We start from the raw sequence: 25,826 nt of genomic DNA on the forward strand, positions 1-25,826 counted from the left end.
CAGCAGTCTGCATCATCAGCTGTTACGTGTCGTTTTCAATACTGCCCCAACTGACAGTACAAGCTAAAACAGCAAACTCAAACGCAGCGGCATCACTGAGAGTTACAAACTGTCTAAAATCTTTCATCTTTAATAAAATGATGAGTGTGACTGCTTCACCAGGCGCAACAACCAGGTTTAACAAAAACAGGACTAGTATAACGGCATTAGCTCACTAGCTTCCATCTAAAGACGATACACCGTGTTCTGGCTGAGGGAAACTAAAACACAGCTCTGCTATCACCTCAGAAAAGAAGAAATGAAGTACTGGGCCTGCTGGGGGTTGGGCTAGAGCACATCCAGGCTACACTAGAGAGATTTTATCTTTCGAGGGGGGAGGGAGGCCCCGGTCTCTGCTGAGGCTACTGCCCCTGTGACCTGGGCCCAGATAAGCAGAAGAAAACAGATGGATGAAAGATGGACGGATGACTTATTCATTAAGCCATTCAATAACTCTGTCATTCATTCTCAAGTCTTTAGTTTGGTTCTCAATACATATAAAGTGATGGAAACTAAAATGAATAAAACGCTGCACGAGAAGTTCCTGATATTTCCAAGGTTGAATAAAAACAAAGGCTTGGGGGAGATAAACATCAACCACAGAGTCACTCCTGCTTACAAGAAATACCTATAATCCACAGGGGTCCTCACTCACAGTAACAGCAACAAAGCACGAGTGAGATAAGGCTGATCCTAACAGGTCAGGCTTCCTTAATCCTTTGCATCGTCCTCCGTGTCTGCACAATGCAAACATTCAGCTCAGCCACTCCTTCCAAACCATTTCTCTGCTTTGTGCAGTTCGATCCGAGCTGCATGCTCTGTGGTGAAATGGGGGTGAGGAGAAGAAACTGAGGGTAAATATTTGGATGGGGTTGGGTGAAGATTGAAGACAGAGCATTTCCACATGTAGCTTCATCATCCAGTGAGTTAGCTGAGGGCTGGTTGCCAGATGTCTTATGCAATGCAACACAAAATTTGGGTGGGAGGCGATTACTAATAGACTAAGGGGGTGGATGTCTTCAGGACAAAGTGAACTTTGGTCTCTGTGAATAGTTGAATTTGTATCAATTTTAAAAGAGAAAGGCTATAACAATAATGATAAAAGCCAGAAGAACAAATAACTGAATGGATAAAAACAAACAGGGTTGCACTGATGCAGAGGAGGAGAAACAACCTCACTTTTCTCATCCACCAACATTAATGGGTGAAGCAACAAGATAAATCCTGGAAAGGAAGATCCTGAGATAGACCGAAGATTTTTCAGATAATAGTCAAATTGGCACAGATTCCAAAGTTTTTCCAGATTACTTGCTTTCACAATTACTTGCTTATGGCTCGGGATGGGAATCGAAACCTGGTTCTTGTTGAGAACGATTCCCCTATTCCCTCCTCGAATGACTTCACCACGTTGTGTAGCGTCATTTAGCAGGAAACATGGCGCCTAAGTGGCATGAAAGGGAGGAAACACTACGAATATGCAAAAGGTAACTAATCAACTAACAGTGCATATTCTGTTAGTGCGATTTGCCTCATTACAAAACCTGCTACTGCTTTGCGCTGCATTTAGTGACCATGATGAGACAGAGTCTGGCTCAGATGCTGGCAGTTGTCGCTGCAGTCTACCGGTAGCGTCTCCTTTCAGGCAGGATAGACGAATGTGCTAGGCCGGATCTCTTAAGATCTCACTGTTGGGTTTGTAAGGCCATGTTACTCCTAAATTTCTATCTTGTTCAAAGAGAAGATATAAAACACAGTTCTAAGCTAATCGACCTTAGTGTTCTCCTTTTTAAAAAGAGTCGATAAAGAATCGATAAAGAATCGAATCGTTAAACAGAATCGAAAATGGAATCGGAATCGTGAAAATCTTATCAATACCCATCCCTACTTTAAAGGTTCCCTGTCATAACATCTGTGTGATGGGTAAACTGTTTTCAGTGAGCGCTGATAATGAGCTGCAGCTGGTGTCTGCTGGGCTTCACCTCCAGCAAACCGGACCTCATGAGTGGGAGAGAGCATGTGTGTACTGTTGACGATGCCTAAACTCAAGGATTCGAAATAAAGAGTTTGCTAAACCAAAGTCCATCATCATTGTGGCTATATCTATATGCACACGTCAACAAGAGCCATTGTTCAGCTCTGCAGTTCCAGCACGCTCTTTGTGGCATGCTCATCTGCTGCAGGTTTGGGTTAGTGTGGTAATGCATGGAGGCTATGGTCTCCAGCTGCTCTCCAAAATAGTCAGGTTGGGATCAGACTCCCTGCAGGACATCCATCTGCAGAAGCTACTGATTGCTATCAATCTGGCAGCTGAGAGGAAAAATGAGAACAGAACTTGAAAATGCTCTGCCAGATGATGGAGGGAGAGGGCCCACTAGCTAGCAACTTCAATGTTTTCAGAAATATGTTGCCAAGTATACTTTGGGAACAGCTGGCATACCTGGGTAGCCTTCCCAAATAAGATTCTTGTAAGAAACCCTACAATATCATATATTTATAATGCAGGGGTGGGCAACTCCAGGCCTCGAGGGCCGGTGTCCTGCAGGTTTTAGATGTGTTCTTGATCCAACACAGTTGATTCAAATTGCTAAATGTTCTCCTCAACATGTCCTGAAGTTCTCCAGAGGCCTGGTAATGACCGAATCATGTGATTCAGGTGTGTTGACCCAGGGTGAGATCTAAAACCTCCAGGACACCGGCCCTCGAGGCCTCGAGTTGCCTACCCCTGATGTATTGTAAAATCTGTAGGCAAACAGACTGCAGAGCACTGTGACAGTCTGTTCGTTTGTCTAAAGCTGGTCCTCCTTTGTATACAAGAACTGTGGGCCAAGAGGGAGGGAACACAGAGGACAAATAAACAACATAACCTCTGCAGCTGGCTCGGTCCAGAGGGATCGCGCTGATCATGTGTAGATTTACACAACATATCTGACAACGAGGCACGCAAGTTTACTGTGAGCAATGTTAACTATTTCAGAGGAACCGCCACACTGACATGATTATTTACTGCATCCAAATTATGCAAACAGGACCACCATGTATGGCACAGTGACAACATGGAGGGAACAGCATGGAGAGCTGAGCATGCAGGCCTTGACAGCAAACTGGCAACACACAGGAGTGCAGTGCAGCACAGCAGCAAACGTTGCGATTTTAGGAGCTGTTCACTACAATGGAGCGTCACAAAAAACACTGCAGCTGCATGCAAACATGGAAGCATCAGCATCGGCGAGCCACATCCGTGATGTGTGCTGCAGTTAATATTCATTGATATGCTGAATATGACGATCCAGTTATATACTCTGTTGCACCAAGTCGGTGACTGGATAGAATATTTCCACTTTAAACTTCATGAAGCGGGCTTTGCAAATCTTTCTCTAAAGTTTCCATCTCTCTGTGGTCAGACAGACTATTCCCAAGAAACACGCCAAAGCCCTCTCTCCGCTCACATCTTATACTCCAAAATGTTTCCATTCAGGTCATTACACTCCTGACGAGTAAAAATAGCATCAAGATGAATTCATTCTTCGCCTTCTCTCCCTCAAGTCCTGTTCTAACAAATGGAAAAGCAATCCAAACATTAAACACAAACCCGACACACAACTTTTTCAAAACCACCACTTTGAGTGCATCTCAGTTATCAGCCTACCTGCTAAGGTCTCACTGAGAGGTCAGATTCTCACTCTCTGCTTTGATGTGACCAGGGAAACACTTTGGAAATGGTACTGATGCTAGGCTCGAACTTAGCCACAGGTTATCTTGAGAGATGATCTCCCAATTTATGACACATTAAACCTACTACTTAAGAGGCTTCCCAAGTCATCACACACACTTGTATAAAGTTTATACTCTTATGAGATGCACAGCAGCTTAACTTTATGGTAAACTCTATAGTTTAAATGCCAGGTGTAAGACTTTGGGAAATACCTTGATGTTTGTTTGAAGAGATGGACAAGTATGTGGCACGGATGCCGACAGCCTCCACAGATGGACAGACAAAAAACACCCAGTGAAGAAAAAGCTCTGTGCTTTCAGCTTGGAAGCAACAAGTCAGACAAAAATGTTTGGACAGCAGTCTGATAGGGTGAGAGGTCAAGCCTGGAAAAACACACTAATCGTCCATGTGAGGCATTCTTCATCGTGTTCCAGCACTAAACTACTAATCCAACTGTGAACAAGAGTTCAAGGAGCACGGCTCGTCTACCTTGTCTTCTTACCAGTAATTACAATACTCTACTAACACCAGTCTACCAGCAGCAGACAGCTTGGACCATCAATCAATCACAGAATGGAATTTCACACTAATGGAAACCACAGCCTCCCTAAACTCTGAGTACCGGACGCCACAGGCACCAAGTGCAAGTCTTCCCAGTGGTCCTAATGCCTTACAATAACTCAAATTAGTTCCATGACGACTTGATGCTAGCATCTCTTATTAGAAAAAAGAAAATCTGACACACTGAGAAAACAGGTATCCAAGTAACAGGGAGACCTTGAAATAAAAATTAATTCCTGTCGCCAGACATGCAGTTTAAAACTCAAAGAGTGGGGCTGATAGCACGTCAGCTGATAGCACGTCAGCTGATAGCACGTCAGCTGATAGCACTGCCTGAGAAAAGGGGTTCAATAAAACATATCCTGCTCCAAAAATAACTACTGAGGGTTACACGTCTGGCAAGGATACGACTATGACAGCAAGTGCTTAAGCAGCAGCACGTTTATCTGATGTCAGCCATGAACTGTTGGTTTGGTGGTTCTGTTCCTGTCCCTCCTCTTACCCACAGGTCAGGCTGTTTACAGGCAGTGAAAGCAGACATGTACAGACATAAAAAAGGGTGTCTCTGGACACAAGCTTAAAGTGGTACTGGAACAGTACACAGCAGCAGTAGTTCATGCAGTAAAGTAGAAGCAGCTTTAATGGTAATAAAAATAGTTACATAATACACATAAAGTACTCCAAAGTGCAATGTCTGTTTCTACTGCATTAGAGTGACATGTGAAAGCAGAATATTCAAAATTGATATGGATCAAAAACATCGCCCGACTTTGAATCCCAAGCAAGTGTCAAGCTTAACCATACAACTATATCCTATACCCTTTTAATACTTCAACTACACATCTCGTTGTAGATACATATATAGATAGATAGATAGTAGGGGTGCAACGATACTTTGGTGTCACGGTTCGATATTAAAAAAATGTTCATGCCTTTTTAATTTGTCATTTATTAAAATTATAAATATATATTTTAACTCAAAAGTACAGTTTTTAAATTGAATGTTGCTGAAACAACAAAGTAATAAAAAAAAAATCTATCTGATCGAGAAATCACTCATCTTTGGAAAAGAGAGTTTATTCGTGGGTGGGGCTGGACGGCGTCAACGCGTTAACAAGCTAACTGCGCTAACGCACTAGCTCCCACCCATGTAATTGAGCATTGCGTGGCACATCCAACATACTGTTTTACTTTAGTGCATGACTTGCTTACCTTCAGGGTCATACGTCACATGAAAACCAAAATAGTTCCAAACGCCAGATCTGAATGAGGGTAGGGGGAGGTTCAATTTGCCATGTTGCAACGAGCCTAAGTTCTGTCTTGCTAGCTTGCCCTGCGCTCTTCCTTCTGACTATGCTGTCTGTGTTGAGCGCTCAGTGGATCTGCGTTCGACTACTCCGCCTAGGCTGCACTGTCGAGCGCAGATCCACTGAGCGCTCAACACAGACAGCATCGTCAGAAGGAAAGTTGATAAAATAAATTAAAAATTTTGTATTGTTCGATACATATGCGTACCGAACCGAAAGCACTGTATCGAACGGTTCAATATCGATACGAGTATCGTTGCACCCCTAATAGATAGATAGATGCAATTTTTGGATTTTACTTTCATATGTAAATTATTCATTTGAAACTGACCAAAGAAATGAGTTTTGCATGCTGCAAACTGTCCTCGGTAAAGGCAGATTGCCATTTCTTGTCTAGACCAGGGGCGGGGAAGTCCAGGCCTTAAGGGCCGGTGTCCTGTAGGGTTTAGATCTCACCCTGGGTCAGCACACCTGAATCCAATGATTAATTTATCACCAGGCCTCTGGAGAACCTTAACACATTTAAATCAGCTGTGTTGGATCAAGGACACATCTAAAACCTGCAGGACACCGGCCCTCGAGGCCTGGAGTTCCCCCACCCCAGGTGTAGACCATACACTCAAGCTAAGGTAACTCTGATGACATCATTATGTCTTTATTGCAGTTCATTTTTAAAACTTGACTAAGATCACAGAATCAGTGAAAATATAAAATATTTGCTATTCCATAATCTCTTGTGAGCACAGTACAGAGTGCTGTAGTAACATACACTTCATCTTGTATCTTCGTATTGTCTTTGGACACGATACTGGGTTTGTGTCCACATTTACATTGTTAATACTGAGGCTCATCGTGTTTGATCACACTTTCTAGACACTGTTCCTACCATGAAAATCATTTAGTGGACAGCAAAGGCAGGGTTTTAGAGTTTAAAGAAGGAAAAAGACAAACTCAAAATAAGTCAGGTGAAGCATTTGTCGGGGAATGTAATCATTTTTAGGGAATTTAGTTTCTAAACATCAGAACAATGACACAGATGTGACTGGATGCTAAATATGATTCTACAGGGTGGGCCATTTATATGGATACACCGTGATAAAATGGGAATGGTTGCTGATACTAAAGTCCTGTTTGTGGCACATTAGTATATGTGAGGGGGCAAACTCCTCAAGATGGGTGGTGACCATGGTGGCCATTTAGAAGTTACGTTGAAACCAAGCACACCATTGTTTTTCTTGTGACATTACCAATAAGTGTGATGTGTCACATGGCCCTCTTCCTATTGACAAAACAAAAGTTGCCGACTTCTAAATGGCCACCATGGTCACCACCCATCTTGAGGAGTTTGCCCCCTCACATATACTAATGTGCCACAAACAGGACTTTAGTATCACCAACCATTCCCATTTTATCACGGTGTATCCATATAAATGGCCCACCCTGTATAACCAGAAGCTAGTTGAACCTTTTTAGTTCAGCTTATCTTAGCATAAAGATTTGATAGCACTACTGTTGCTCAAAGGCAATTGTTATTCATCCAGTCACTGAAGCTCAACAGTAAACACATCATTTCTCATCCATCTTCTTATCCAGTGTGTGAATGTGAGAGTGAATGAATAGTGGAGTTGTAAAGCACTTTGGGTGCCTAGAAAAGCGCTATATAAATCCAATCATTATTACTATTATTAGTATTATTATTATTATCCACTAAAAGTACTCTGACATTTCTCTACAAAACTTAGAAATAACATTTTAAGATGCTAATGGAAGTCCAACTGAATATAAATCATGAACACGTCTGCTTAGTACTCACCCTTCTAGTGTTGTCCAGCACTTTGGGGTCAGGTTGGCCATAGTTTGGGGGATTGGCATGTGGGTCATAGCCTAGCCTGGACAGCATAGGGGCGATGACGGCCATGTCCCTCACCACATCAGCTGGGATCTTTCCCACCCACTTGGACAAGGCCTCCACATTAACTGGCTTGATGACCTGGTCTGTGGACCTCTCCACCCTAACAGGACACAAAGAAGTGTTATTTCAAGTACGCACGTTGTTGGAACCTCGTTTTGCAACAAAGTGACTGTTAGCACACATTTAACCACGCTGACCACAGGTCACAGCATTATTTACACAGGTTGCCATCGTGGCTCGTCCTGTTTCACAACAGACCAGTCCATCACTCGCTTCTGTTCAGTGGAAGCATCTAATTGGCTGTAACCGGATTATAAAACGCTATTAAAGCTGAACTGCTGGCCTCTGTCACCAGCAGGTCCCCGTTAAACACAATGAATGAATAACTTTTTACACCATTACTTCATCGCTCAGCCGACATCCATCTCATTTGATCTACATCACTGGAAACGACACATGGATCAACCCTAATGGCTTAATGTCTGCTCCACACCAACATCTCCGTTTCACTTTGTTTAGAAAACTTCTGTAGCAGACAGAAAACCTCAAGAGTAAAAAAGCAGCAATAAACACATAATATAACTTATTTCTATGGAATCACAAAAAAAAGGCTATGACCTTTTTTAGAGCCTCAATACTTTGACTTTATGCTGAATTATCTGCAGAATTTAAGTGCTTCGTAGCGGCAAAGCTCTTCTAAGTAACATGAACCCATACAGGCAGATTTTTCTGATTTTAGGTTTTGTTGATGCTGAACATTAAACTGCTGTTTAGGTTGAAGATGAATTGCTCCACTCAGCCTTTTCTTCCATCCACCATTATCTTGGTAAATTATTCATCGTCTGAAATTAAATATTCAACCAGTGAGGGGATTGGACTTGATGGACTGCAGCTTTTATTTTCTGCAAGGAGCAAAGTGTACTAGCACTGACGAGCAGTGAGATGAACACTGAGCTCTATGGAGATGTAGATAACTGCTCTCTTAAATCACAAACACAACAAATCAAAGGGCATCCCGATACATGAATAAAATTAGTATAGAGTACTGTACCATTAGCCAGAGACCTGAATCAGTTTGACAGGCATCAGCTGAAAACACATTTAGATATTAGAGTTGCTCAAATTAATAAATCTCAGTGCTATCAGATTGTAAAAAAGCAGTATTCTGACTTTTTTCCTTCTGTATAAGGACAGATAGGATATTTCAAAGTAGTTACTGAAAAAAAACTTTCATTAAAATATACAGGTTGCATGTATAACATACAGTTAGCTTTTATTTCTTTAATGGATGAATAGTCTTTAAGTGATGAAGAATGGGACCACACATTAACAGATGACACGCACAGTCCCGATCAGAGGTTTATACAAACTCAGGAGCATGAAAGTCATGGTAATATGAGCCGCTTTTAATCGTTTCTATGAAATGCTCTTTTTCCAGGGTGGAAGAACTGGGTGAACGAGTTCAAATTTATTTTGGTTTACAGTACACATACAGACCGTCTAAGATAGCCTGAATCTATCTGTCACAACTCTTTGGGGCAAAGGGAGGAAGCTGCTGTCTGTCCAATCAACCCTACAAATACATCAATATACACACACAGACACGACTTAAATACTTTACTTGGTGCTGAGTTCAACAATGCCTTAAATTCACATTTCGACACTTTTAAAATGTCACTACTTTGGGTCGTCTTTCAGATCTTGGCAAACTGTCACCCTTAGATAAGAGGCAATAGATCAGGATGAACAACCCACGAACCCTCAAGACTCAAGCCTGCCATGAACTGAAAATTACTGGAAACGCTACTGTCACTCGCCAGCCACAGCTTTCCATTGCCATGGTGTGGATGTTACCCAAGAAAGAAGGCCCTGCTCCAAAGGTCAACTAACATTTTCAGCTGGACAGGCCAAATACATAGTCTCATCTGGCTATAAAACTTTTCTATACAAAGGTTGATCTGTCACAGTTACAAGAGATCATTGGGGGAGTCAAGGTGAGGATTTCAAATCTAAGGACTGTCAAGCATGGTGGTGGTAGCATCATGCTGTGGAGCCGTTTTGCTAACCGTGGTACTGGTACATTACACAAAAGGATGGAGTAATGAAGGAGAGGGGCTAGCTCCAAATTCTATAACAGCTAGATGGTTGAAACTTCTTGGATATTTATGGAGTTAAAGAAAGAAGTTAGTCCGTGGAGTCGCGGATAAAGCAAAGAGAGAGGTACATCTGCATCTAAAGGACTCTCTTTGGATGATCCCAATGTTCACATTTTGGACAGAGAAGACAGATGGTTGAGAGGTGAAACATCTTCAAGAAACTTAAAGAAATCTAGACTCTTTTCTTTCCAAGCTCCTTAGTTTATGAGGGGCTTATGAAGGCAGCAAATGAGAAAGGAGGACAGAGAGGTTCATGACTCATGAAGTGCAAAAGATCGGTAAGGAGGAAGTGAGGGTAGCTACAAAGAAGATGAAGCACACTGGGTCTAGATGAGGTATTGAGATTTTTAGGAGAGGGCTCAGTCGACTTTTTAACCAGACTGATTAAAATGATTGTGGAGTGAGTGGATGCCTGAGGGATGAAGAAGTGTACTGGTGCCAGATGTCAAGAACAAGGCTGATGGTCAGATCTGCTGAGGTATAAAGCTAAAGGGCATAACTATAACTGATTGCGTAACAGATTAGTTGATCAGCTAAACTCATACCATTTAGGTTTCTGTCTCTATGAATTTGCTTACTATTTCTCCCCGTTGCCTGTAGAATCTTGGAACTCAGCAGATGTAACTAATTTTAAAAAGAACAAAAAAAGAAAGAAGGAGATTTTACACAAGTTTACGTGAAACTAAACTTGTCCATTGTGTTTACATTGTAAAGATATCATCTTTGTAGAGCTCAGGCTGGGTTTTCACCGATAAAACTGCCAAAAGTGTATTCAGTAGAACTTTTCAGCCAACCGACCTAAAGAAAACAAAATGCATTTTTAAAAAGGCCTAAAACTGTGAAACCAGTGAAAGCAGCCTCCTTATTGATTAGTTGAACATGTTTTGTAACAGGGTCAGCAATCCATTTATTCTAAAAGGAACACACCGACATCAGTCTCTCCTGCCTCAGCTAGATTACACTCAGATGACCAAATATAAAACAGAACTTCAGCTTTGACCACACTTCATCACTTTTTCATGCAACAAAAATTTAAAAATGGCTTCTTTTATGAGATTATTGTAACTGGTTTGATGCCCAGTCAAGCACAGCGATACCTAAAGAGCAGGCAGAAGGAGAACGCTCACACCACAATGTCTATTTACCATCCAGGGTCCAGCCCCTCAATCCTTATGTTTCCTGTCAGACTCTATACTTCAATACAGCAATTCACTTTCCTCTAATCCATTTACTTTGCAATTGAATCTTTACACTGTACAGGCATAGCCTCCTGCATGATTAATAGATTGAGCTGGTTTTGTCATCTCAGGAGGACGGTGGAGATGGTTTCTACGGTACGGGCTAGGATCCAAACATCCACTCTGCAACAAATGGGTAGGGAATCACTTTAGGTAACTCCATCAAGACCCAAGGGGCGGCTAAGTGTTGATGTGGAACATAAACTGATAAAGAGGGAAGGCTGCTGAGCTTCACCATCAGGTTAGATGGAGCTAACCTTATTGACAAGAGAGCCAAAGGTCTCTATAGTACACATACCAATACAAGCGCCAAGTATATACAGGAGTACATCTGTGTCTCACGGTTCTGAAGTCATGCTGAAGTTCTGCAAACCTCAAACTTACATAGACCAGCCATACATTAATACTCAAGCATTATGAAAACACATATGGTGCAGTTTGCCATATAAATCCCATAAACTGAAGGAAAGTATATGGTAAAAGAAAACAGCATGGTCGTATGGTCACTTCACTATATGGCTATAAAGTGTATATATATGCGTATAAAAATCCCCCCCCCCAAAATCCTTCTGAGAAAGCAGTCCATTGGCTTTTACTTCTGAAGGTTAAGGTGCTGTTAGCTAGCCCAACTTCTTCTTTTCTGTGTTTCCCTGCTGTAAGGATGACAATGATGCACTCTGACTTTAGTTCTTGCTCTAAGCCAGCGGTCCCCAACCTTTCTTGCGCCACGGACCGGTACCGGTCCGAGGCCCGGGGATTGGGGACCGCTGCTCTAAGCTGAAAGCTAAACATTGTAATGAAGATATTTTTTAATCCCCATTACATAACCCCAGTGAAAACTATTACTAGCAACAGACAATAATGTAATTTAATGCAGCGAGGTTTTTTCATGTCCAGTATTTTATGCAGTTAATAACTAAGCTTTCACTTAGATGCTTGTTTTATTTTGGAAAATGTTCCTTATCACAATTTACAATTAATTAGCACTTTTTATGCAACTTGAGAATTTACTTTCCCCCAAAAGGAGCACATAAGTAGGACACTGGCACAATAAATGAGGCAGACAGTTCAGTTTTAAATATCCCGTCTGTATAACTGAAGATTGACAACAATTCAATCATTTGCACTCTTACTAATGAACAAATGATGCATGCGCATGTCTCTTCTCAGCTTTAAATGAGATGTGACAAAACCCTTTTCTGGCCATCACATGACCACTCCCCTTCATCCTGTAATGCTCTTAATGGCCTTCAGCTTGTCAATTATTCAGTGCTGGGCCCTCTTTACCCAAGGTGGTGTTCTGTATCACCAAAAGCCAATAAGAGAATCGGATAGAGACATCTCGATCACAAATAGGTTGGAGAGTTGGGGAGGATGGATCAGACAGTTCAGTGCTCTGGGATAAGTAATGGAGCGGGTCTCTTAGCTAGGCAGGGCCTCCACTAAATCAACGCTAGGTAATTGATGTTAATGCTAAGGCAAGGTCCCAGTCTGGGGCCTGGCTGCCCACTGATTGAGATTTTTGTGTAGATAGAGACCAAATGCTGTAGGGTGGTGGAGGATGGGATTGTTGGTGGTTGGAGTGGGAAAGAGCCTTTAGCTGCCAGGTGTCATGGGGGTTGACTTTAATGCACTCTGGGCAAAGTACTTGATAGGAGGGCCAAAATGTTTGTGATGGTAAAAGGCAGTTGTGCTGCCCCGAAGGCTACTTGTGGCTGGCCGCATCTTCCATCAAATCGTATCAGAACCCATTTATGGGAGCGGTACGACTGTGGATCAAAGCCTCTTACAGCAGACATGTACACTGTGTACTCAACAAAAACTACTCATGGATGCACGTTAGGGTTGGGCAGTTTACATCACAGTGGAATCACCTCATCACACCGCTGAGTGTTCTGTTTCATTGGGTTTTTTTTTTTTGGGGGGGGGGGGGGGGGGGTGCTCATGGTTACCTAGTTAAACACGACCCGAGGTTGTTTTTGGCTAGTCCTGTGTGGTTGTTTGATTTTAACACATGGCAGGATTGACATTACTTGATTTATAGTCCCCACAAATGTGTCCTTTTGTGTACACTTCGTCACACAGAGGGGGGCTCTTCACCCACACAAGACACGCTGCCGCAGGAAGTGGATGATGTATGCTACTGCCCGATGTTAAATGGTTGACAAGTGGTCAGAAATAGAGCAGGGAGCGATAGAGTTTACGAGGAACAGGAGAACCGCAAAAAAAAAAAAACTTCAAAGATCAGAAAATAAAGCATGAGAGCAAAGACCGTTTCACTTCAACTCTTTGTATGCAAGAACTTTGCTCTCCTCTGCAGCTGGCTCACACAAACAGATTTTATACACTGCCTCCATCTGACAACAGAGCTCACCGCAGGCAGACTGGCAGGCCCTGAACATGCTAGCTCTGCCCATCATAAAACCAGCTTCACTCTTTCAATTCAATTTTATTTATACAGCGCCCACAGAAAAACCCAACAATCAACAAAACCCTATGACCCCCTATGAGCAGCACTTTGGCGACAGTGGAAAGGAAAAACTCCCTTTGAACAGGAAGAAACCTCCGGCAGAACCAGGCTCAGGGAGGGGCGGGGCCATCTGGGGTGAGAGAAGGAAGATGGGATCAAGGACATGCTGTGGAAGAGAGCCAGAGCTTAATAACAAGTATGATTCAGTGCAGAGAGGTCTGTTAACACATAGTGAGTGAAGAAGAAACACCCAGAGCATCATGGGAATCCCCCGGCAGCCTACTGCAGCATAACTAAGGGAGGATTCAGGGTCACCTGGTCCAGCCCTAACTATATGCTTTAGCAAAAAGGAAAGTTTGAAGCCTAATCTTGAAAGTAGAGATAGTGTCTGTCTCCTGAATCCAAACTGGAAGCTGGTTCCACAGAAGAGGGGCCTGAAAACTGAAGGCTCTGCCTCCCATTCTACTTTTAAATACTCTAGGAACTACATACCTACAGCATGCTTTATTCGCTCTAATAGAATATTATGGTCACCAGTAAAGAACGCTGCACGGAGGTCTAGCAGGAAAAGCTAGACCTCAGTGCCAAGTGTGAGACAGTGCTTGGAAGCATTCATCTAACTCGGTTGTACTCTAAAAAGCACTGAGTTCATTAGCCAACCCTGCTGATCATCACACTTCATAATCAGTTCACCCCTTGATTACCAAATTAGCAAGTTTGTCACTATATTTAGTGACTCATCATAACCTATTTGGTAACACTTTCTCTGAAAAGTAGCTGACAAAAAGTTAAAATGTAGCAGTCTTGCTCTCTCCGTCTGTTCTGTTCAATGACGGGAAGAACGAATCAGCAGCAACTGTAAATGAGGCATTTTCACATTTGCTTTGATTTCTTTCACTGACATGATTTTCTGCACCGTGATCATTACTCACTGGACAGACAGCATTGTAACTGAAATCTCGTGTTTGGATGATAGATAAAAACAAATTTAGCAGGTAACAGACACCAACAGAAACAGTATAATTTGATTAAATCTATCATCTTGTAAAGTGATGTAAACTCTGTAGATTCCCGCTACGTCTTGGACTTTGTCCCTGATTCTGTTTGTTCCAAAGAAAAGGACAAAGCAGTGTCTCCACATTATCACCAGGGTTCTGATTCCTGTCCCCATTCATTAATGTTTGATGCTGAATCAATTTGTGAGGGGCTGATGTGCGCTCTAAATGGCTGCAGATCAGCAAACCCCAAAGAGGTCTTACCACACCCTTACCTGGTGCAGACATTTGATCTGTTCTGGCCTCTTTTTTCTTTCTATTCAGGTTTTGTAGCTTCCTGTACCTGTATAATAAACAGGCTTAAGCACTCGGTGCTTGTTTAACTCAGATGTAACCACTGAGGAGAATTTTTCCACCGTCTGGACACAACTGAAAGTCGTTGAGAGACACAGGTACTTTGGCCTTTCTGAGGACCTCTGCCTTTGTCATTTAGTCATCAGAGTTGTACCAGTAGGGCTGAAGGACACTCGGGAGTCTCTGTTGTATCCAAGCCTGCGTCACAGCACGCATGAAAGCACCTGACATTAGTTTCACTGCTTGGTTTAAAGCACGAAGCCATCATGGTTTATTCTGTTTGTAATGTAAGATGAAACCTAAATCCAGACGTTTAACTGTATCAATCTTTTTAAAAAGTTACAAATTAGTCTTCAGGGCTTTAATACATCTATTAGTGTCTTTTCAATTTGAGATAGACGGGATAACTTTAACAAGACACTTGCACGTTTTTGCAAAAATAGAGCAGCTGCAGGAGAAATGTGGATATATTTAAACACCACATTAATATAATGGAACATAAACCTAGTTACGTGGATCTCCCTTCATCTTAATGACAGGGCAGTGACACTGACAAAAAAAATTATAGTAGGCATTTTTGTTCTTCCAGCTTTGCTTCCTGGCTTCATTTGAACTTTACTAACACAGCATTTTTACAGCCTTACTGACCAAAGCACTTAAAAGCACACAGAGCTTCACACCCACTCACTGGCCCCAGGTCAGTCTCCTGCTTATGTAGTGTGGACTCCTTGGTAAAGTAAATGGTGAAGGTGTTTATATAGAGCTCTAACCTCATTGAGTAATAATCAATTTATCCATTCAGATGCACATACATACAACGCTTTATTTTATGACACACACACACACACACACACACACACACACACACACACACACACACACACACACACACACCTCCCAATCAGTGGGTGACCTGATCAGCCCACTGTGCCACAGCAGCCCTTCAGACACAGACTTGGTTTAAACACGTGTGTCAGTACATCTCAGATCTGGATAAAGAATCTCAGTGCTCTAAAAGCACTGGTTGAGGGCAGAGGAAAAACTGCCCTCCAACGGAAAGAACTTTCAGTGTGAAATAACTGTATACACGGAAAATATTAGATGTATTATGTGTATTTAGAATATGAATTATTTTGAATGCAGTCAGCGTTTTGTCCACAAATGGAAATGAGCTGCAGGCCTGACCCACCTGATCCTATCCAATTCAAAACTGGGCATAACTGAACTTTACTGACCTCTCGCCTACATGTTCACCGTTCCTTAAAACTAATATTGTTTATTGTAAATGTAAAACCTAAAAGAAAGAAGACGGCCGGTTACCAATTTCCATTTGGCAGGAAAGAACTCGGCCCTCGCATCTTACGACAGAGGAAGTTGGATGTCTTCACAGAAGATTACAGTAAAGATGGGCAGTTACTGCTCAATAGACGCAAAGCATTTTAAAACAGAAACTTGGAAGTGTTCTCATAGAGGGATAATAACAAAATGCGGCCTAAATATCTCCTGGAGAATAGGGAGTGTTTTCTACCATGTGGCAGGAAGACCGTGGTAGCAAAGGGGGTTGGGGGTAATATGAAGCAGACAGAGAAAAGTTTCCTCAAAAACTTCCAGAGGCCAGCCTCCCATAGCAGAGTATTCAAAACAACTCTGACACCAGGCAGGGCCATTAGGCAAACGTGCTCACAGTGCAGCAATGCAGACATCGTCTCATATGTTTCAAGTCACTAATGATGAGTCTCACTGTGTGCAGCTGCAGGATGTTTCATCTGTAGTGAAATATAACAGTGGAACAGGGAGGATACGTTTCAAGGCCCTGTTTTTAACACCATCAAGAACTCAGATTATATAGAACATGACGTTTCACTTCACACATTGCTCACCAACAAGTCCTTTTACCTTAAGGTTAATAGTCAATCCATACATTCTCTCCCTCAAGGCTAAGTAGTTGAAAGCCAAGTCGACATGGGCGCTCCCAAGCGCATTTCTATTGCAGTGGGAATGTGATATACGACAAGCCTGGCTCACCAAGTGGAGCTTGTGGGCCAGACACGATTTACAGCTTCTTGCATCACCAAACATTTAGCTTCAGAGCTTCAGCAATGCAGCTGTAGAAAGAAGGTTGTGTAGAAACTGTAGCTACATACATGGATAAAAGGGGAAACGGCTTTGATAAACTACATTCCAACGGGGTTAAATGTCCAAAACGTCAACGATCCTCAGAGCAGCGAGCTGGAAATGAATCATAACATAACACAGATGGATGATGATTCAGCGTGCGCTGTGCTAGTAACAGCTACAGAGCACTGGAAGCAGCTCAGCTACCCCAAAATGCGTCTTCAGCATAAGACACACAGACACCCATTTTACTCATTAGTGCACTCAGTCCTAACACAACAGACACACAAGTGAAGAAAGGAGGCGTTTGAGTTTGAGCAAACTGCACGAAGAGGAGATTTTCCCGAAAAGGCGTCGTATAGAGCTGTGCTGTAATGAAAGAGCTTACCCTGCATGTTAACAAAACGGTCGCCTGCAGACACAAACAAAAGGGATCAAAGACACATCAGCCAATGATGTGTCACTCCGACATTTTAGTTTAGTTACTGTAACTGTAGCCAAAGTTGAGCTACAACTGATCACATTTGCCATGAAACATTCACAGCTTTTCTCCCAAAAGTCTATAGTTTAAGAATTTTTACAAAACAACAAAAGAAAAACAACGTTAGATTGACATTATCCAGACCAGATGTTTCCTTTCAAAGTAAAAGCACAGAACACAGGGCTGGGAAAGGAAAATTGTAGGAATGCCATCAGCATTACTTACTTGGAGAGGGACACTCCTCCAGCTTTCCCTATGAGCTCCTCGTGGTGGAGAACGGCATCATTCCAGGGAATATCAAGGAACTTCAGCAGTGTCCTCATCCATTTTTCAGGATGCAGCACCAATTGTTCATAGTGCACAGGCAGGCATTTGTCTTCAGCGTCCAGGCACTGAGTGTACATCGTCTCTATGGCCCGGTTCCACTTGGTCAGGCAGTCCCTGTAGCTCCCCAAGTCAAACCCAGCAATGGTCACCTTTCGCGAGATCATGGAATGGACCGAAGCCCGACCGTCTCTAATCATGAGCACAAACTTGGCACGGGGAAATATTTTGGCCAGGTAGGAAAGAGATTTCAGTGCAAATGGGTCCTTGTTGCACAGAAAGTTGGCGGGCTCACCGTGCTTGACGATTATTTCCAGCAGGAAGGCCTGCATGGCGGCGTCCAGCACCTCGTCAGTCACGCCAGCCTCGTCCAGGCGCATCTTCTCCCGACCCGAGCGGCTCCACATCTGTTTCATGGCCAGGATGCGTGGGATGACGCGAGTTTCCTCACCACAGCGGACCTCGGGGTGGGCGTCCAGCATAGCTCGCATTAGTGTGGTCCCGCTACGGGGTACGCCACCGATGAAAATGAGCGGCATGTCTTTGCTGTAAATGAACGGCATGCTGAGGTTCTGGCCTGTCCGTAAGGTGGTCCGCATGCTGCCTCCCAGCCCAGACAAAGGCAGGATTCCTCCTGGCTGGCTGTACTCCTCGATGCGATGGTGACACTCCATTGCATGGCGGCCTAAGTAGAAAACTGTGACTGAGCTGATGACCAGACAGGCCACCAGCAAGTTCTGTTTCAGCTTGCCAATCATGCTGGGGCCACAGAAGGGAGAGGACAAGATAACCACAGGGGCGATTTTTGGGTATGGGGGTAAAGGAAGTAGAGGGCCAGTAAGGTTCCCACCCTTTATGTTTGTTTACTGGGAACCGGGCATGGATCGAGCTCCCTGGTGCACAGCAGGTGTCTGGTCTCCAGCTCCATGAGCCCTGCATGGTGGAGAGAAGAGACACATTGAGATCTGGTCGCACCACAGGAAACACTGATACGACAGAACTGAAAAGAATCATTTGTGTCCAGATTCGCCTCGTTCTCGAGTTATCGTATTTACAAATTTGGGGTCGATGTCCTGCCGACCAGCAGGGTGAAGCAAACTAAACGAGCTCTGCCTGTTTTTTGCAACACTCTAGTGGACCTTAAAGTGTTGCAAGTCAAAGTTTGTTGAAAGAAATAACGAGTTGCTAATAACAGACTAAGAATACACAACAACAAATGTGTCCAAGCTGCATCCCAGCTTTGAATTTCTGGCGGCACATATTTCATCTGCGACATTTATCTGTCAACCTCTAATTATGATATGGGCAGCCACTCATGCTAATTCTGCAGAAAGGACAATGTGTGCATGCATTCAGTGAATACACACATCCTGCTCATACATACTGCAGTGGGCAGGCTGGCAGTTTTTGACAAGTGAAAGCTGCAGGCTGAATACAGCATATTTGCTGGAGCGTTTTCTCTGTGCTGGCAGAACAGCCACAGTCGGCCGTACTGGAAGAGGAAGATGTTAGGGTTCAGGCAATCCACAGCAGGCAGGGGCAAAGTGAATCCTCACTTTCAAACCACATATTCAGTCTTGTTAACAATACCAGTAGACTGTCTAAATAAAATGATCTTCTGTCTTTAAAGCCATTTGCATCCAAGGTATCTGGACTTTTGGCCTCGGGAACCTTTTGTCTGGAAACATCAACGTCAAACCTGTACAGGAGCTTTGAGCACTTAGGCCTCAGCTACACTCTGCTGCTGACACAGGGAGAGACAGCACTGAGTAGTCATTCCTGTTATGGTTCTTTGAAGTCTGCTTGAGGTTCATTGCTAGGTGCACATGTGCGGTTGGTGCATTGCAGAGCAGCAATGATTCATCAATTAACTGACGTTTTGTTTAATCCATGTAACCGTGAGTGTTACAGCAGAAACAGATTGAGGAGCATGCATGTGAATAAAACTACGGCAACCATAAACTCACGCGGCCCACAGCTTTCTCCACAAAGACACTGATAACACAACAGCAGCAGTGAAGATGATGCTATCATAGTTTAGCATTGAATGTGAAACGTCCAAAACACCCACACTTATACTGTAATCACCATCAAAACCTTTACTCCTGGGAAAAAGCTCATGCAGGTCCTTCATGAATCATCATGTGCAAACTCATGTGAACTTTCTGCCATTTGTTTTACACAGCAGTAAATCCATAGCACAGCTGTTCCAATGAAAGCATACGTACACAGCTGAACTGCTAACTTAGTCCGACCAGGCAGCTTGCTGAAGGCTGACAGCAGCTATTTTACTTTATATGCCAGTGTCACCTGCGATAAGCAGTGGGTGAATCTAAATGGGGGCATGGAGTCTTAATTCAAGGCTTTAGTAGATTATTTTGTAGATTTAGACGAATATAAAATATATTAAACTGCAGTAACAAATAACATGCATATAAAAAGCTCATTCTTTTTTGTGGGCCAATAAAAGCACACGTGCCAGTAAGCCACTGACCAGAGGCTGTTAGGCTGGGCACTGAATTATTATTAACACTAATTATTAATATCTACACAATCAGAACATGAAACGAAATGTTGCAACAAAGCACAGGCCAAACCTCAGATCTGCGCTCGGAGAATACTGACTGGTCTCTCTCTTCATTGCCGTCATCACATGCTCTTTTAAAGGCACACAGACACACACTCACCCATAAACTACCACTATCTTTGTGTGCATCTGCGCACATACAGATGAACACACACCTCATCCAGGAGATACAATACTGAATGCCTTTGTCTCCTAGTGCAATAAAACCTTAACTGAAGCAAAAACTCTGCATCAGAGATTTTTATCTATGTATTCATATTACGTTCACCGAAACATCCTGTGGCTGCTCCAGTTTTGTCTAACGCCAAAGAAGATTCAGGTTGCCATTAAATTTTTTGATCAATGCTCTTTAGCACCTAGCCTCATACCTGTATTAACTATTTAGTCTGTTTACATAGATTCCACCTCATATGAGCACGATGGTTAGCTGCCTATGACAGCATCAGTCCACAGCAGTGGAACAGCGGGGACTGCGACACCAGCACGGGACAGGCAGAACCCAATGCAGCCATCTCCACATTTGCATCATCATCAGCGCCATTTGGATGCATCATCGTCTGGAACACCAGACACAACATCATCATCATCATCTTCTTTCTCTAATTGATTAGTGGTTTCATTTCTCCCAAAGCCAACTGCAGACTGGGATGTGATGACGTTGTGGATGACGGTATTAAAACATCTCTCGTTTCCCCGTTTATTTTGTGCCGTTGCAAAATACACCGTTTACTGCAATATTTTTTAATTGCTTTACATGACGGTTTCAAATAGTCACCATGGCAACACAGAAGAACCAGCCAAAGGAAATTGAGGAGCGTTTTTCTAAACGTGGGGTTAGCTGAGAAGCATGGACGCGGTTTGGTTATGAAATTAGTGCTGAAGCTATCGATTAATCTATCAATTATTCCATCGATTAATCTGATAAGAAATACTTTTGTCTTATTAATGAGCAATGATAAATATTCAGAATAGAAAAAAATACGCCCCCTTCAAAATTAACTGTAAAATAAATATGAAATCTAAACTGAGGCCTTAAAAAAAAAAGCATGTTTACTCTGTCTTGTTGGAAAGCTTTATGAGTCATTGTGCGCGTTTGGCTGTGTGTTTAAGTGTGCAGGTCAATGAGTGAGTTTCTGCCTGTAAGCCTATAAAGGAGCATGTGAGCATAGCAGCATACTGAAGTTTTCCCTGTGCTTTGATGCAAAGTTTGTGCTGCTGAAAACAAGACATTATGATGGAGCAGACGTTCATTAATATCAACAAGAATTCACCGCCTAACCTAAAATCCCTCTCATCAGTTTAATTTTTAGATTTTTAACACTATTTAATTAACAATGTTTGATATTATTTCCCTTTCAGTCTGAAAAATATTATGAAAACTTCAAAATAAATATGGTTTAGTGCATGCCATGCCCCCCTTTAGACCCACCCCTGGTAAGTTAACAGTTAATCTGCATATTTTAACACAACTTCTGGAGACTTCCTGCAGATTTTTATCTATGTAAAGCAAACAGTGGTGGATGGAGCAGGTACAAAGTTCGCTTTCCTTCATGTCAAAGTTTGTTGGTGCTTTGATGAAGGACCGCGGTTGCGGTTTCCCAGTAAAGCTTTAAATGTTGATTACAGGAACAGTGCTGCTGATTTGGACACTAGAAACATGTTTTCTTTCACTTTACCCGAGGTCACGGTCCTGGTACCGGCTCTGCCGGGCTTTGTGGGCTTAATGTCGTCAAACCTTTTATTCACGCGCTGCTCTTAAATTCGTTTGTCTTGCAGATCTGTTTTAAGTTGCAAATGAGTTTAAGAACGTCAAGTAAAAGAAAGCTCAAAATAAACCACAGAGTCAAACGTTAGAACAGGGTTTTCCCCACAGCATGCGTACAGACTCGGAGACAATTTTGTGCAATGGTCAAAACCCCAACTCCGGGTATACGATGCCCACCCAGCCAGTCTCACTTATGTTACGAGCGTCGGGCCAAAGTTACGCTGCAACAGCAGATATGCGAACGACCCGAGCAAACGCATCCCTGTATGAGCTTAACGGTGCAGTTCATCCGAGACTGGAGACACTGCAGTAGAGCAGGGCGATATGGCCAAAAATATTTATCACGATATATATTTGAAAATTTGCGATAACGATATAACCGACGATATAATTGATGTGAGACAAAATACAACTCCACAACATTACTAGCGCAAAAAGACAACCTTCCATTTATTTTCACTTAAACAAGAAGCTGGTTTTTATGTACATTAAAGCTTTATAAAAATGTAACAGTGCAAATGCAAATTCCTTGCTGAAAGTTTAACCAAAAGGCATTTCCAGTAGAAATGGGCTGACATATCCTGAGCATAACACTGAAGTTAAAAAGAGGTGCTTTGCAACATTAAACTGCAGTGTGCAGTACGCATTTTTCGGCTCATAAGGTGCACGGGATTATAAGGCACATTAAGCGAAACAAAGCAGTCAGATAAATCAAATTTTATTAAACTCATTCTTCTTGCTTCCTCCACTTCTGTACCATTGATTCATTAATGTTGAATTCTATCACAGCTGCTCTATTCCCATGTTGTTGCAGTATATTAATGACTAACCTCGTATTGTGGATGGATTATCTCAGTTGTTCTCCTGACTGAAGTTTGGTCCGTTTTAGGGCTGCCACGATTTGTCGACTAGTCACGATTACGTCGACTATCAAAATCGTCGACGACTGATTTAATAGTCGACGTGTCGTTTGAAGCTTTGTAAGATCGCAAAAGACGCAGGAATAAGTAGCAGGATTTAAGAGTGTAATAACGGACTGAAACAGAAGATGGCAGCACTGCATGTACAAGGATTCCAGCTGCCGTTAAACCCCGAAGAAGAAGAAGTAGCCGTGTCCCAGAATTCATAGCGCGGCCCAGCTTAGTTTCCAACAATGGCGGTAGCTAGTTAGTTTTAATATTACTCTTATTATTCTTTCTGGGTCACAAAATAAACGTTTAACATATTTTCAGGCGAGAATGTAGCTGTGTAAACCTCAAATATCGGCTCAGTTTTCGGAGACGTCTGTTACCCACTAGCTCGATAGCTAGCCGGGGGCTAGGTCACTAGCGCCGTGAGAACACCGGACTCCCGGAAAATTGTTTTCAAACCCACCGCCGTCTTTCGCGACTCAGGTTAAATATATATGAGTCACTTAGATAAATTAAAAATGTTGTTGTTTGGCCTTTTTTTTTTTTTTTTTTTTTTTTCCTTTCTTTAGTATTTTATTTGTTCCTGAGTAAATCGGTTTGGCTGAGATTAAAGTTATAGTTTTTACACAGCTGAATAAACGTCAAGCAGACAGCTGATTATCAGAAGTGTGAGATGCTGGAGAATATACCCCGGTGTCCTGTTATATTTTAGATAGCAAGGAGTTTATTAAACTTTACCGAAACAATCTGCAAATTTCATTAAAATTGAATAAACTATCATCTTGTCTTTATTTTTAGTTAGCACCTTAAAAGCTTAAAGCTGTAAGCTAATGATAGTTATATAAGCTGTAGTTTTACGTCCAGTGGATGATGATCTGATTAGTCGACTAATCGCAAAAATAATCGGTGACTAGTCGACTATCAAAATAATCGTTTGTGGCAGCCCTAGTCCGTTTACAGTATCCTGCCATGCGATTGCATTTGTCTCTAACCATGAAGAACCTTCACGTTAACTTTTATAAGTGGAAAAGTGTTAGTGTTCGTCCTCCAGCTTCACTGTTTATGTTATGCTAACATAGCTGTGTCGCTAGCGATCACGTAGCACATCATTATATACCAGCTAGCCCAACTTCAGTAACCCTACAAACGTCACTGCTGTTTAGTTTCCTGTCTTCATTTATGTTGGAAGTGGTAGCAGAGCTGTACGTTTGATTTTTTTCAGAAATCTCTCAGTCAGAACATGCTATATCATGCTTAGGTAACTAGCGAAACTAGCGAGCTAACTTCCGCTAGCTTCCTGCTAACTTCTAACTCCGTTAAATGTAATAACTTTTGTTTTCATGGATGCCTGGAAGTTAAACTTTATAGTTACACCTGGTAAAGCAGCAATGCTGATCGTTTTATTAAAGATGAAAGAATTTAGACAGTTTTTAACTCTAAGTGATGCTGCAGTGTTGTTTGACCTGAAGCATACGGAGTTTAGGACCCAGATTACTCCCAGATTTAAGAGCATCTTAGTCCGACAAATACGACAATAACAACGGCCACTTGTATGTTCTGCAAAAAAATGTGCTTTGTCGTGTATCTAACGGACAAACACCAAACCAGTTCCACATCACAGAAGTTGCACCATTTTTACAAACCAATTCTGGTTCATCAGTTTCACTCAACAATCGGCCATGTGCGTATGAAAACAAAGGCACTGCGCATGCGCGTTTTACTCCCATTCTATCGCGATATTTCATTTTCCTATCGTTGCCTAACATTATACCGGTATTACCGTGAACGGTATAATATGGCCCAGCCCTACACTGCAGTTAAACTATTTTCCAGTCCACTGCTCTGCAGGGCTGAAGTCAGTTTCATAGTGGCATAACTGTCCGATACAAATCCTCATTCAAACAAGGTGAGGTTGTAGCTTTTCTTTTGATATCCCACTACGTTCACATGTGAAATCTTTACTTGGGGAGAAGATTGAACCCAGACTAAAGCTGACTGCTTGTGGTCAACATTTCCTCAGAGCATTACGCCAGCTCAATGCAACTAACATTGCGTCATTTTCAAACTGCCAACTCTCTGAGGCGAGCAAACTGGAGGTTTACACAGAAAGAAAAAGGACATTGATAAACAACATCTTTTAAATATCAGACCAATCCCAGTAGCTTACACACACCCAAAAAACTAAATAAATACAAAATTAAAAATTATATATCAATGAGCTTGTAAAGGACCACTTCACCATCGCGTGCAAGTCATCTGGAATCTATTTAATAATTGTTACAAAATTACTTAAATTCAAAAAAAAAAATCTACTATCAAGTTAGGGTACGAGTCAAACCGAGCAGGTGGACGTGGAAAAAGGTGATAAATAAGCTCAGCTATGAAAACAACATACATTAGGTTCATATATTCTAAAGCAGGTGACTCTGCCGACAGGTACTCATAACTACCGCACCCACACAATCTCACATCTGTGTGCTCAGTGATTCAGTGTTAAAGGTCAGGGGGAAGTCACAAAGCATCGTAGGTGGCCAACACCTTTGAAGACTGCTGCAACTGCACTTAAAGGTAAATTTCTCCTACTGATCGTCACTGGCATTTCAACATTACCAATCTGTGTAGGTTGTACTGAGATTTCTCCTTACGAAAAACTCTAAATCATCGCATTAATTCATTTGAGGTTACATAAATTTAAATTGACACTTTAAATTGACAAAGCGGCACAGAGAGAGAAGCAGCTGAAAGTTGGTTTAAACAACTGATAACAATCAGACCAGAAAAGTTTCACAAGAGCTGAAAGGAAGTAAGGGTGAGAAATGGAGAAGCGTTAAAGACGTGGAAGGTGAGAAAAACAACAAATGAGTCCTCACGGTACCGCTAATAAAACGGCTACACTGAG

At 42.3% G+C, this 25,826-nt stretch overlaps 1 protein-coding gene across 2 annotated transcripts in view; it reads right to left on the reverse strand.

Annotated features, from left to right (window-relative positions):
- tpst1 (tyrosylprotein sulfotransferase 1) overlaps nucleotides 1-25,826 on the reverse strand; it is a 42,149-nt gene that overhangs the window by 7,730 nt on the left and 8,593 nt on the right. For both annotated transcript variants that reach the window (XM_026191645.1, XM_026191646.1), the window contains exons 2-3: nucleotides 17,566-18,597; nucleotides 7,433-7,631 (exon numbers count right to left, since the gene is read on the reverse strand). In XM_026191645.1, the coding sequence (XP_026047430.1) occupies nucleotides 7,433-7,631; nucleotides 17,566-18,422 (1,056 nt within the window). In that variant the 5' untranslated portion in view covers nucleotides 18,423-18,597. The remainder of the gene's footprint in view (nucleotides 1-7,432; nucleotides 7,632-17,565; nucleotides 18,598-25,826) is intronic.

Source organism: Astatotilapia calliptera, chromosome 14 (genome assembly GCF_900246225.1).
Source record: "Astatotilapia calliptera chromosome 14, fAstCal1.2, whole genome shotgun sequence".
Classification (NCBI taxonomy): Eukaryota; Metazoa; Chordata; class Actinopteri; order Cichliformes; family Cichlidae; genus Astatotilapia; species Astatotilapia calliptera.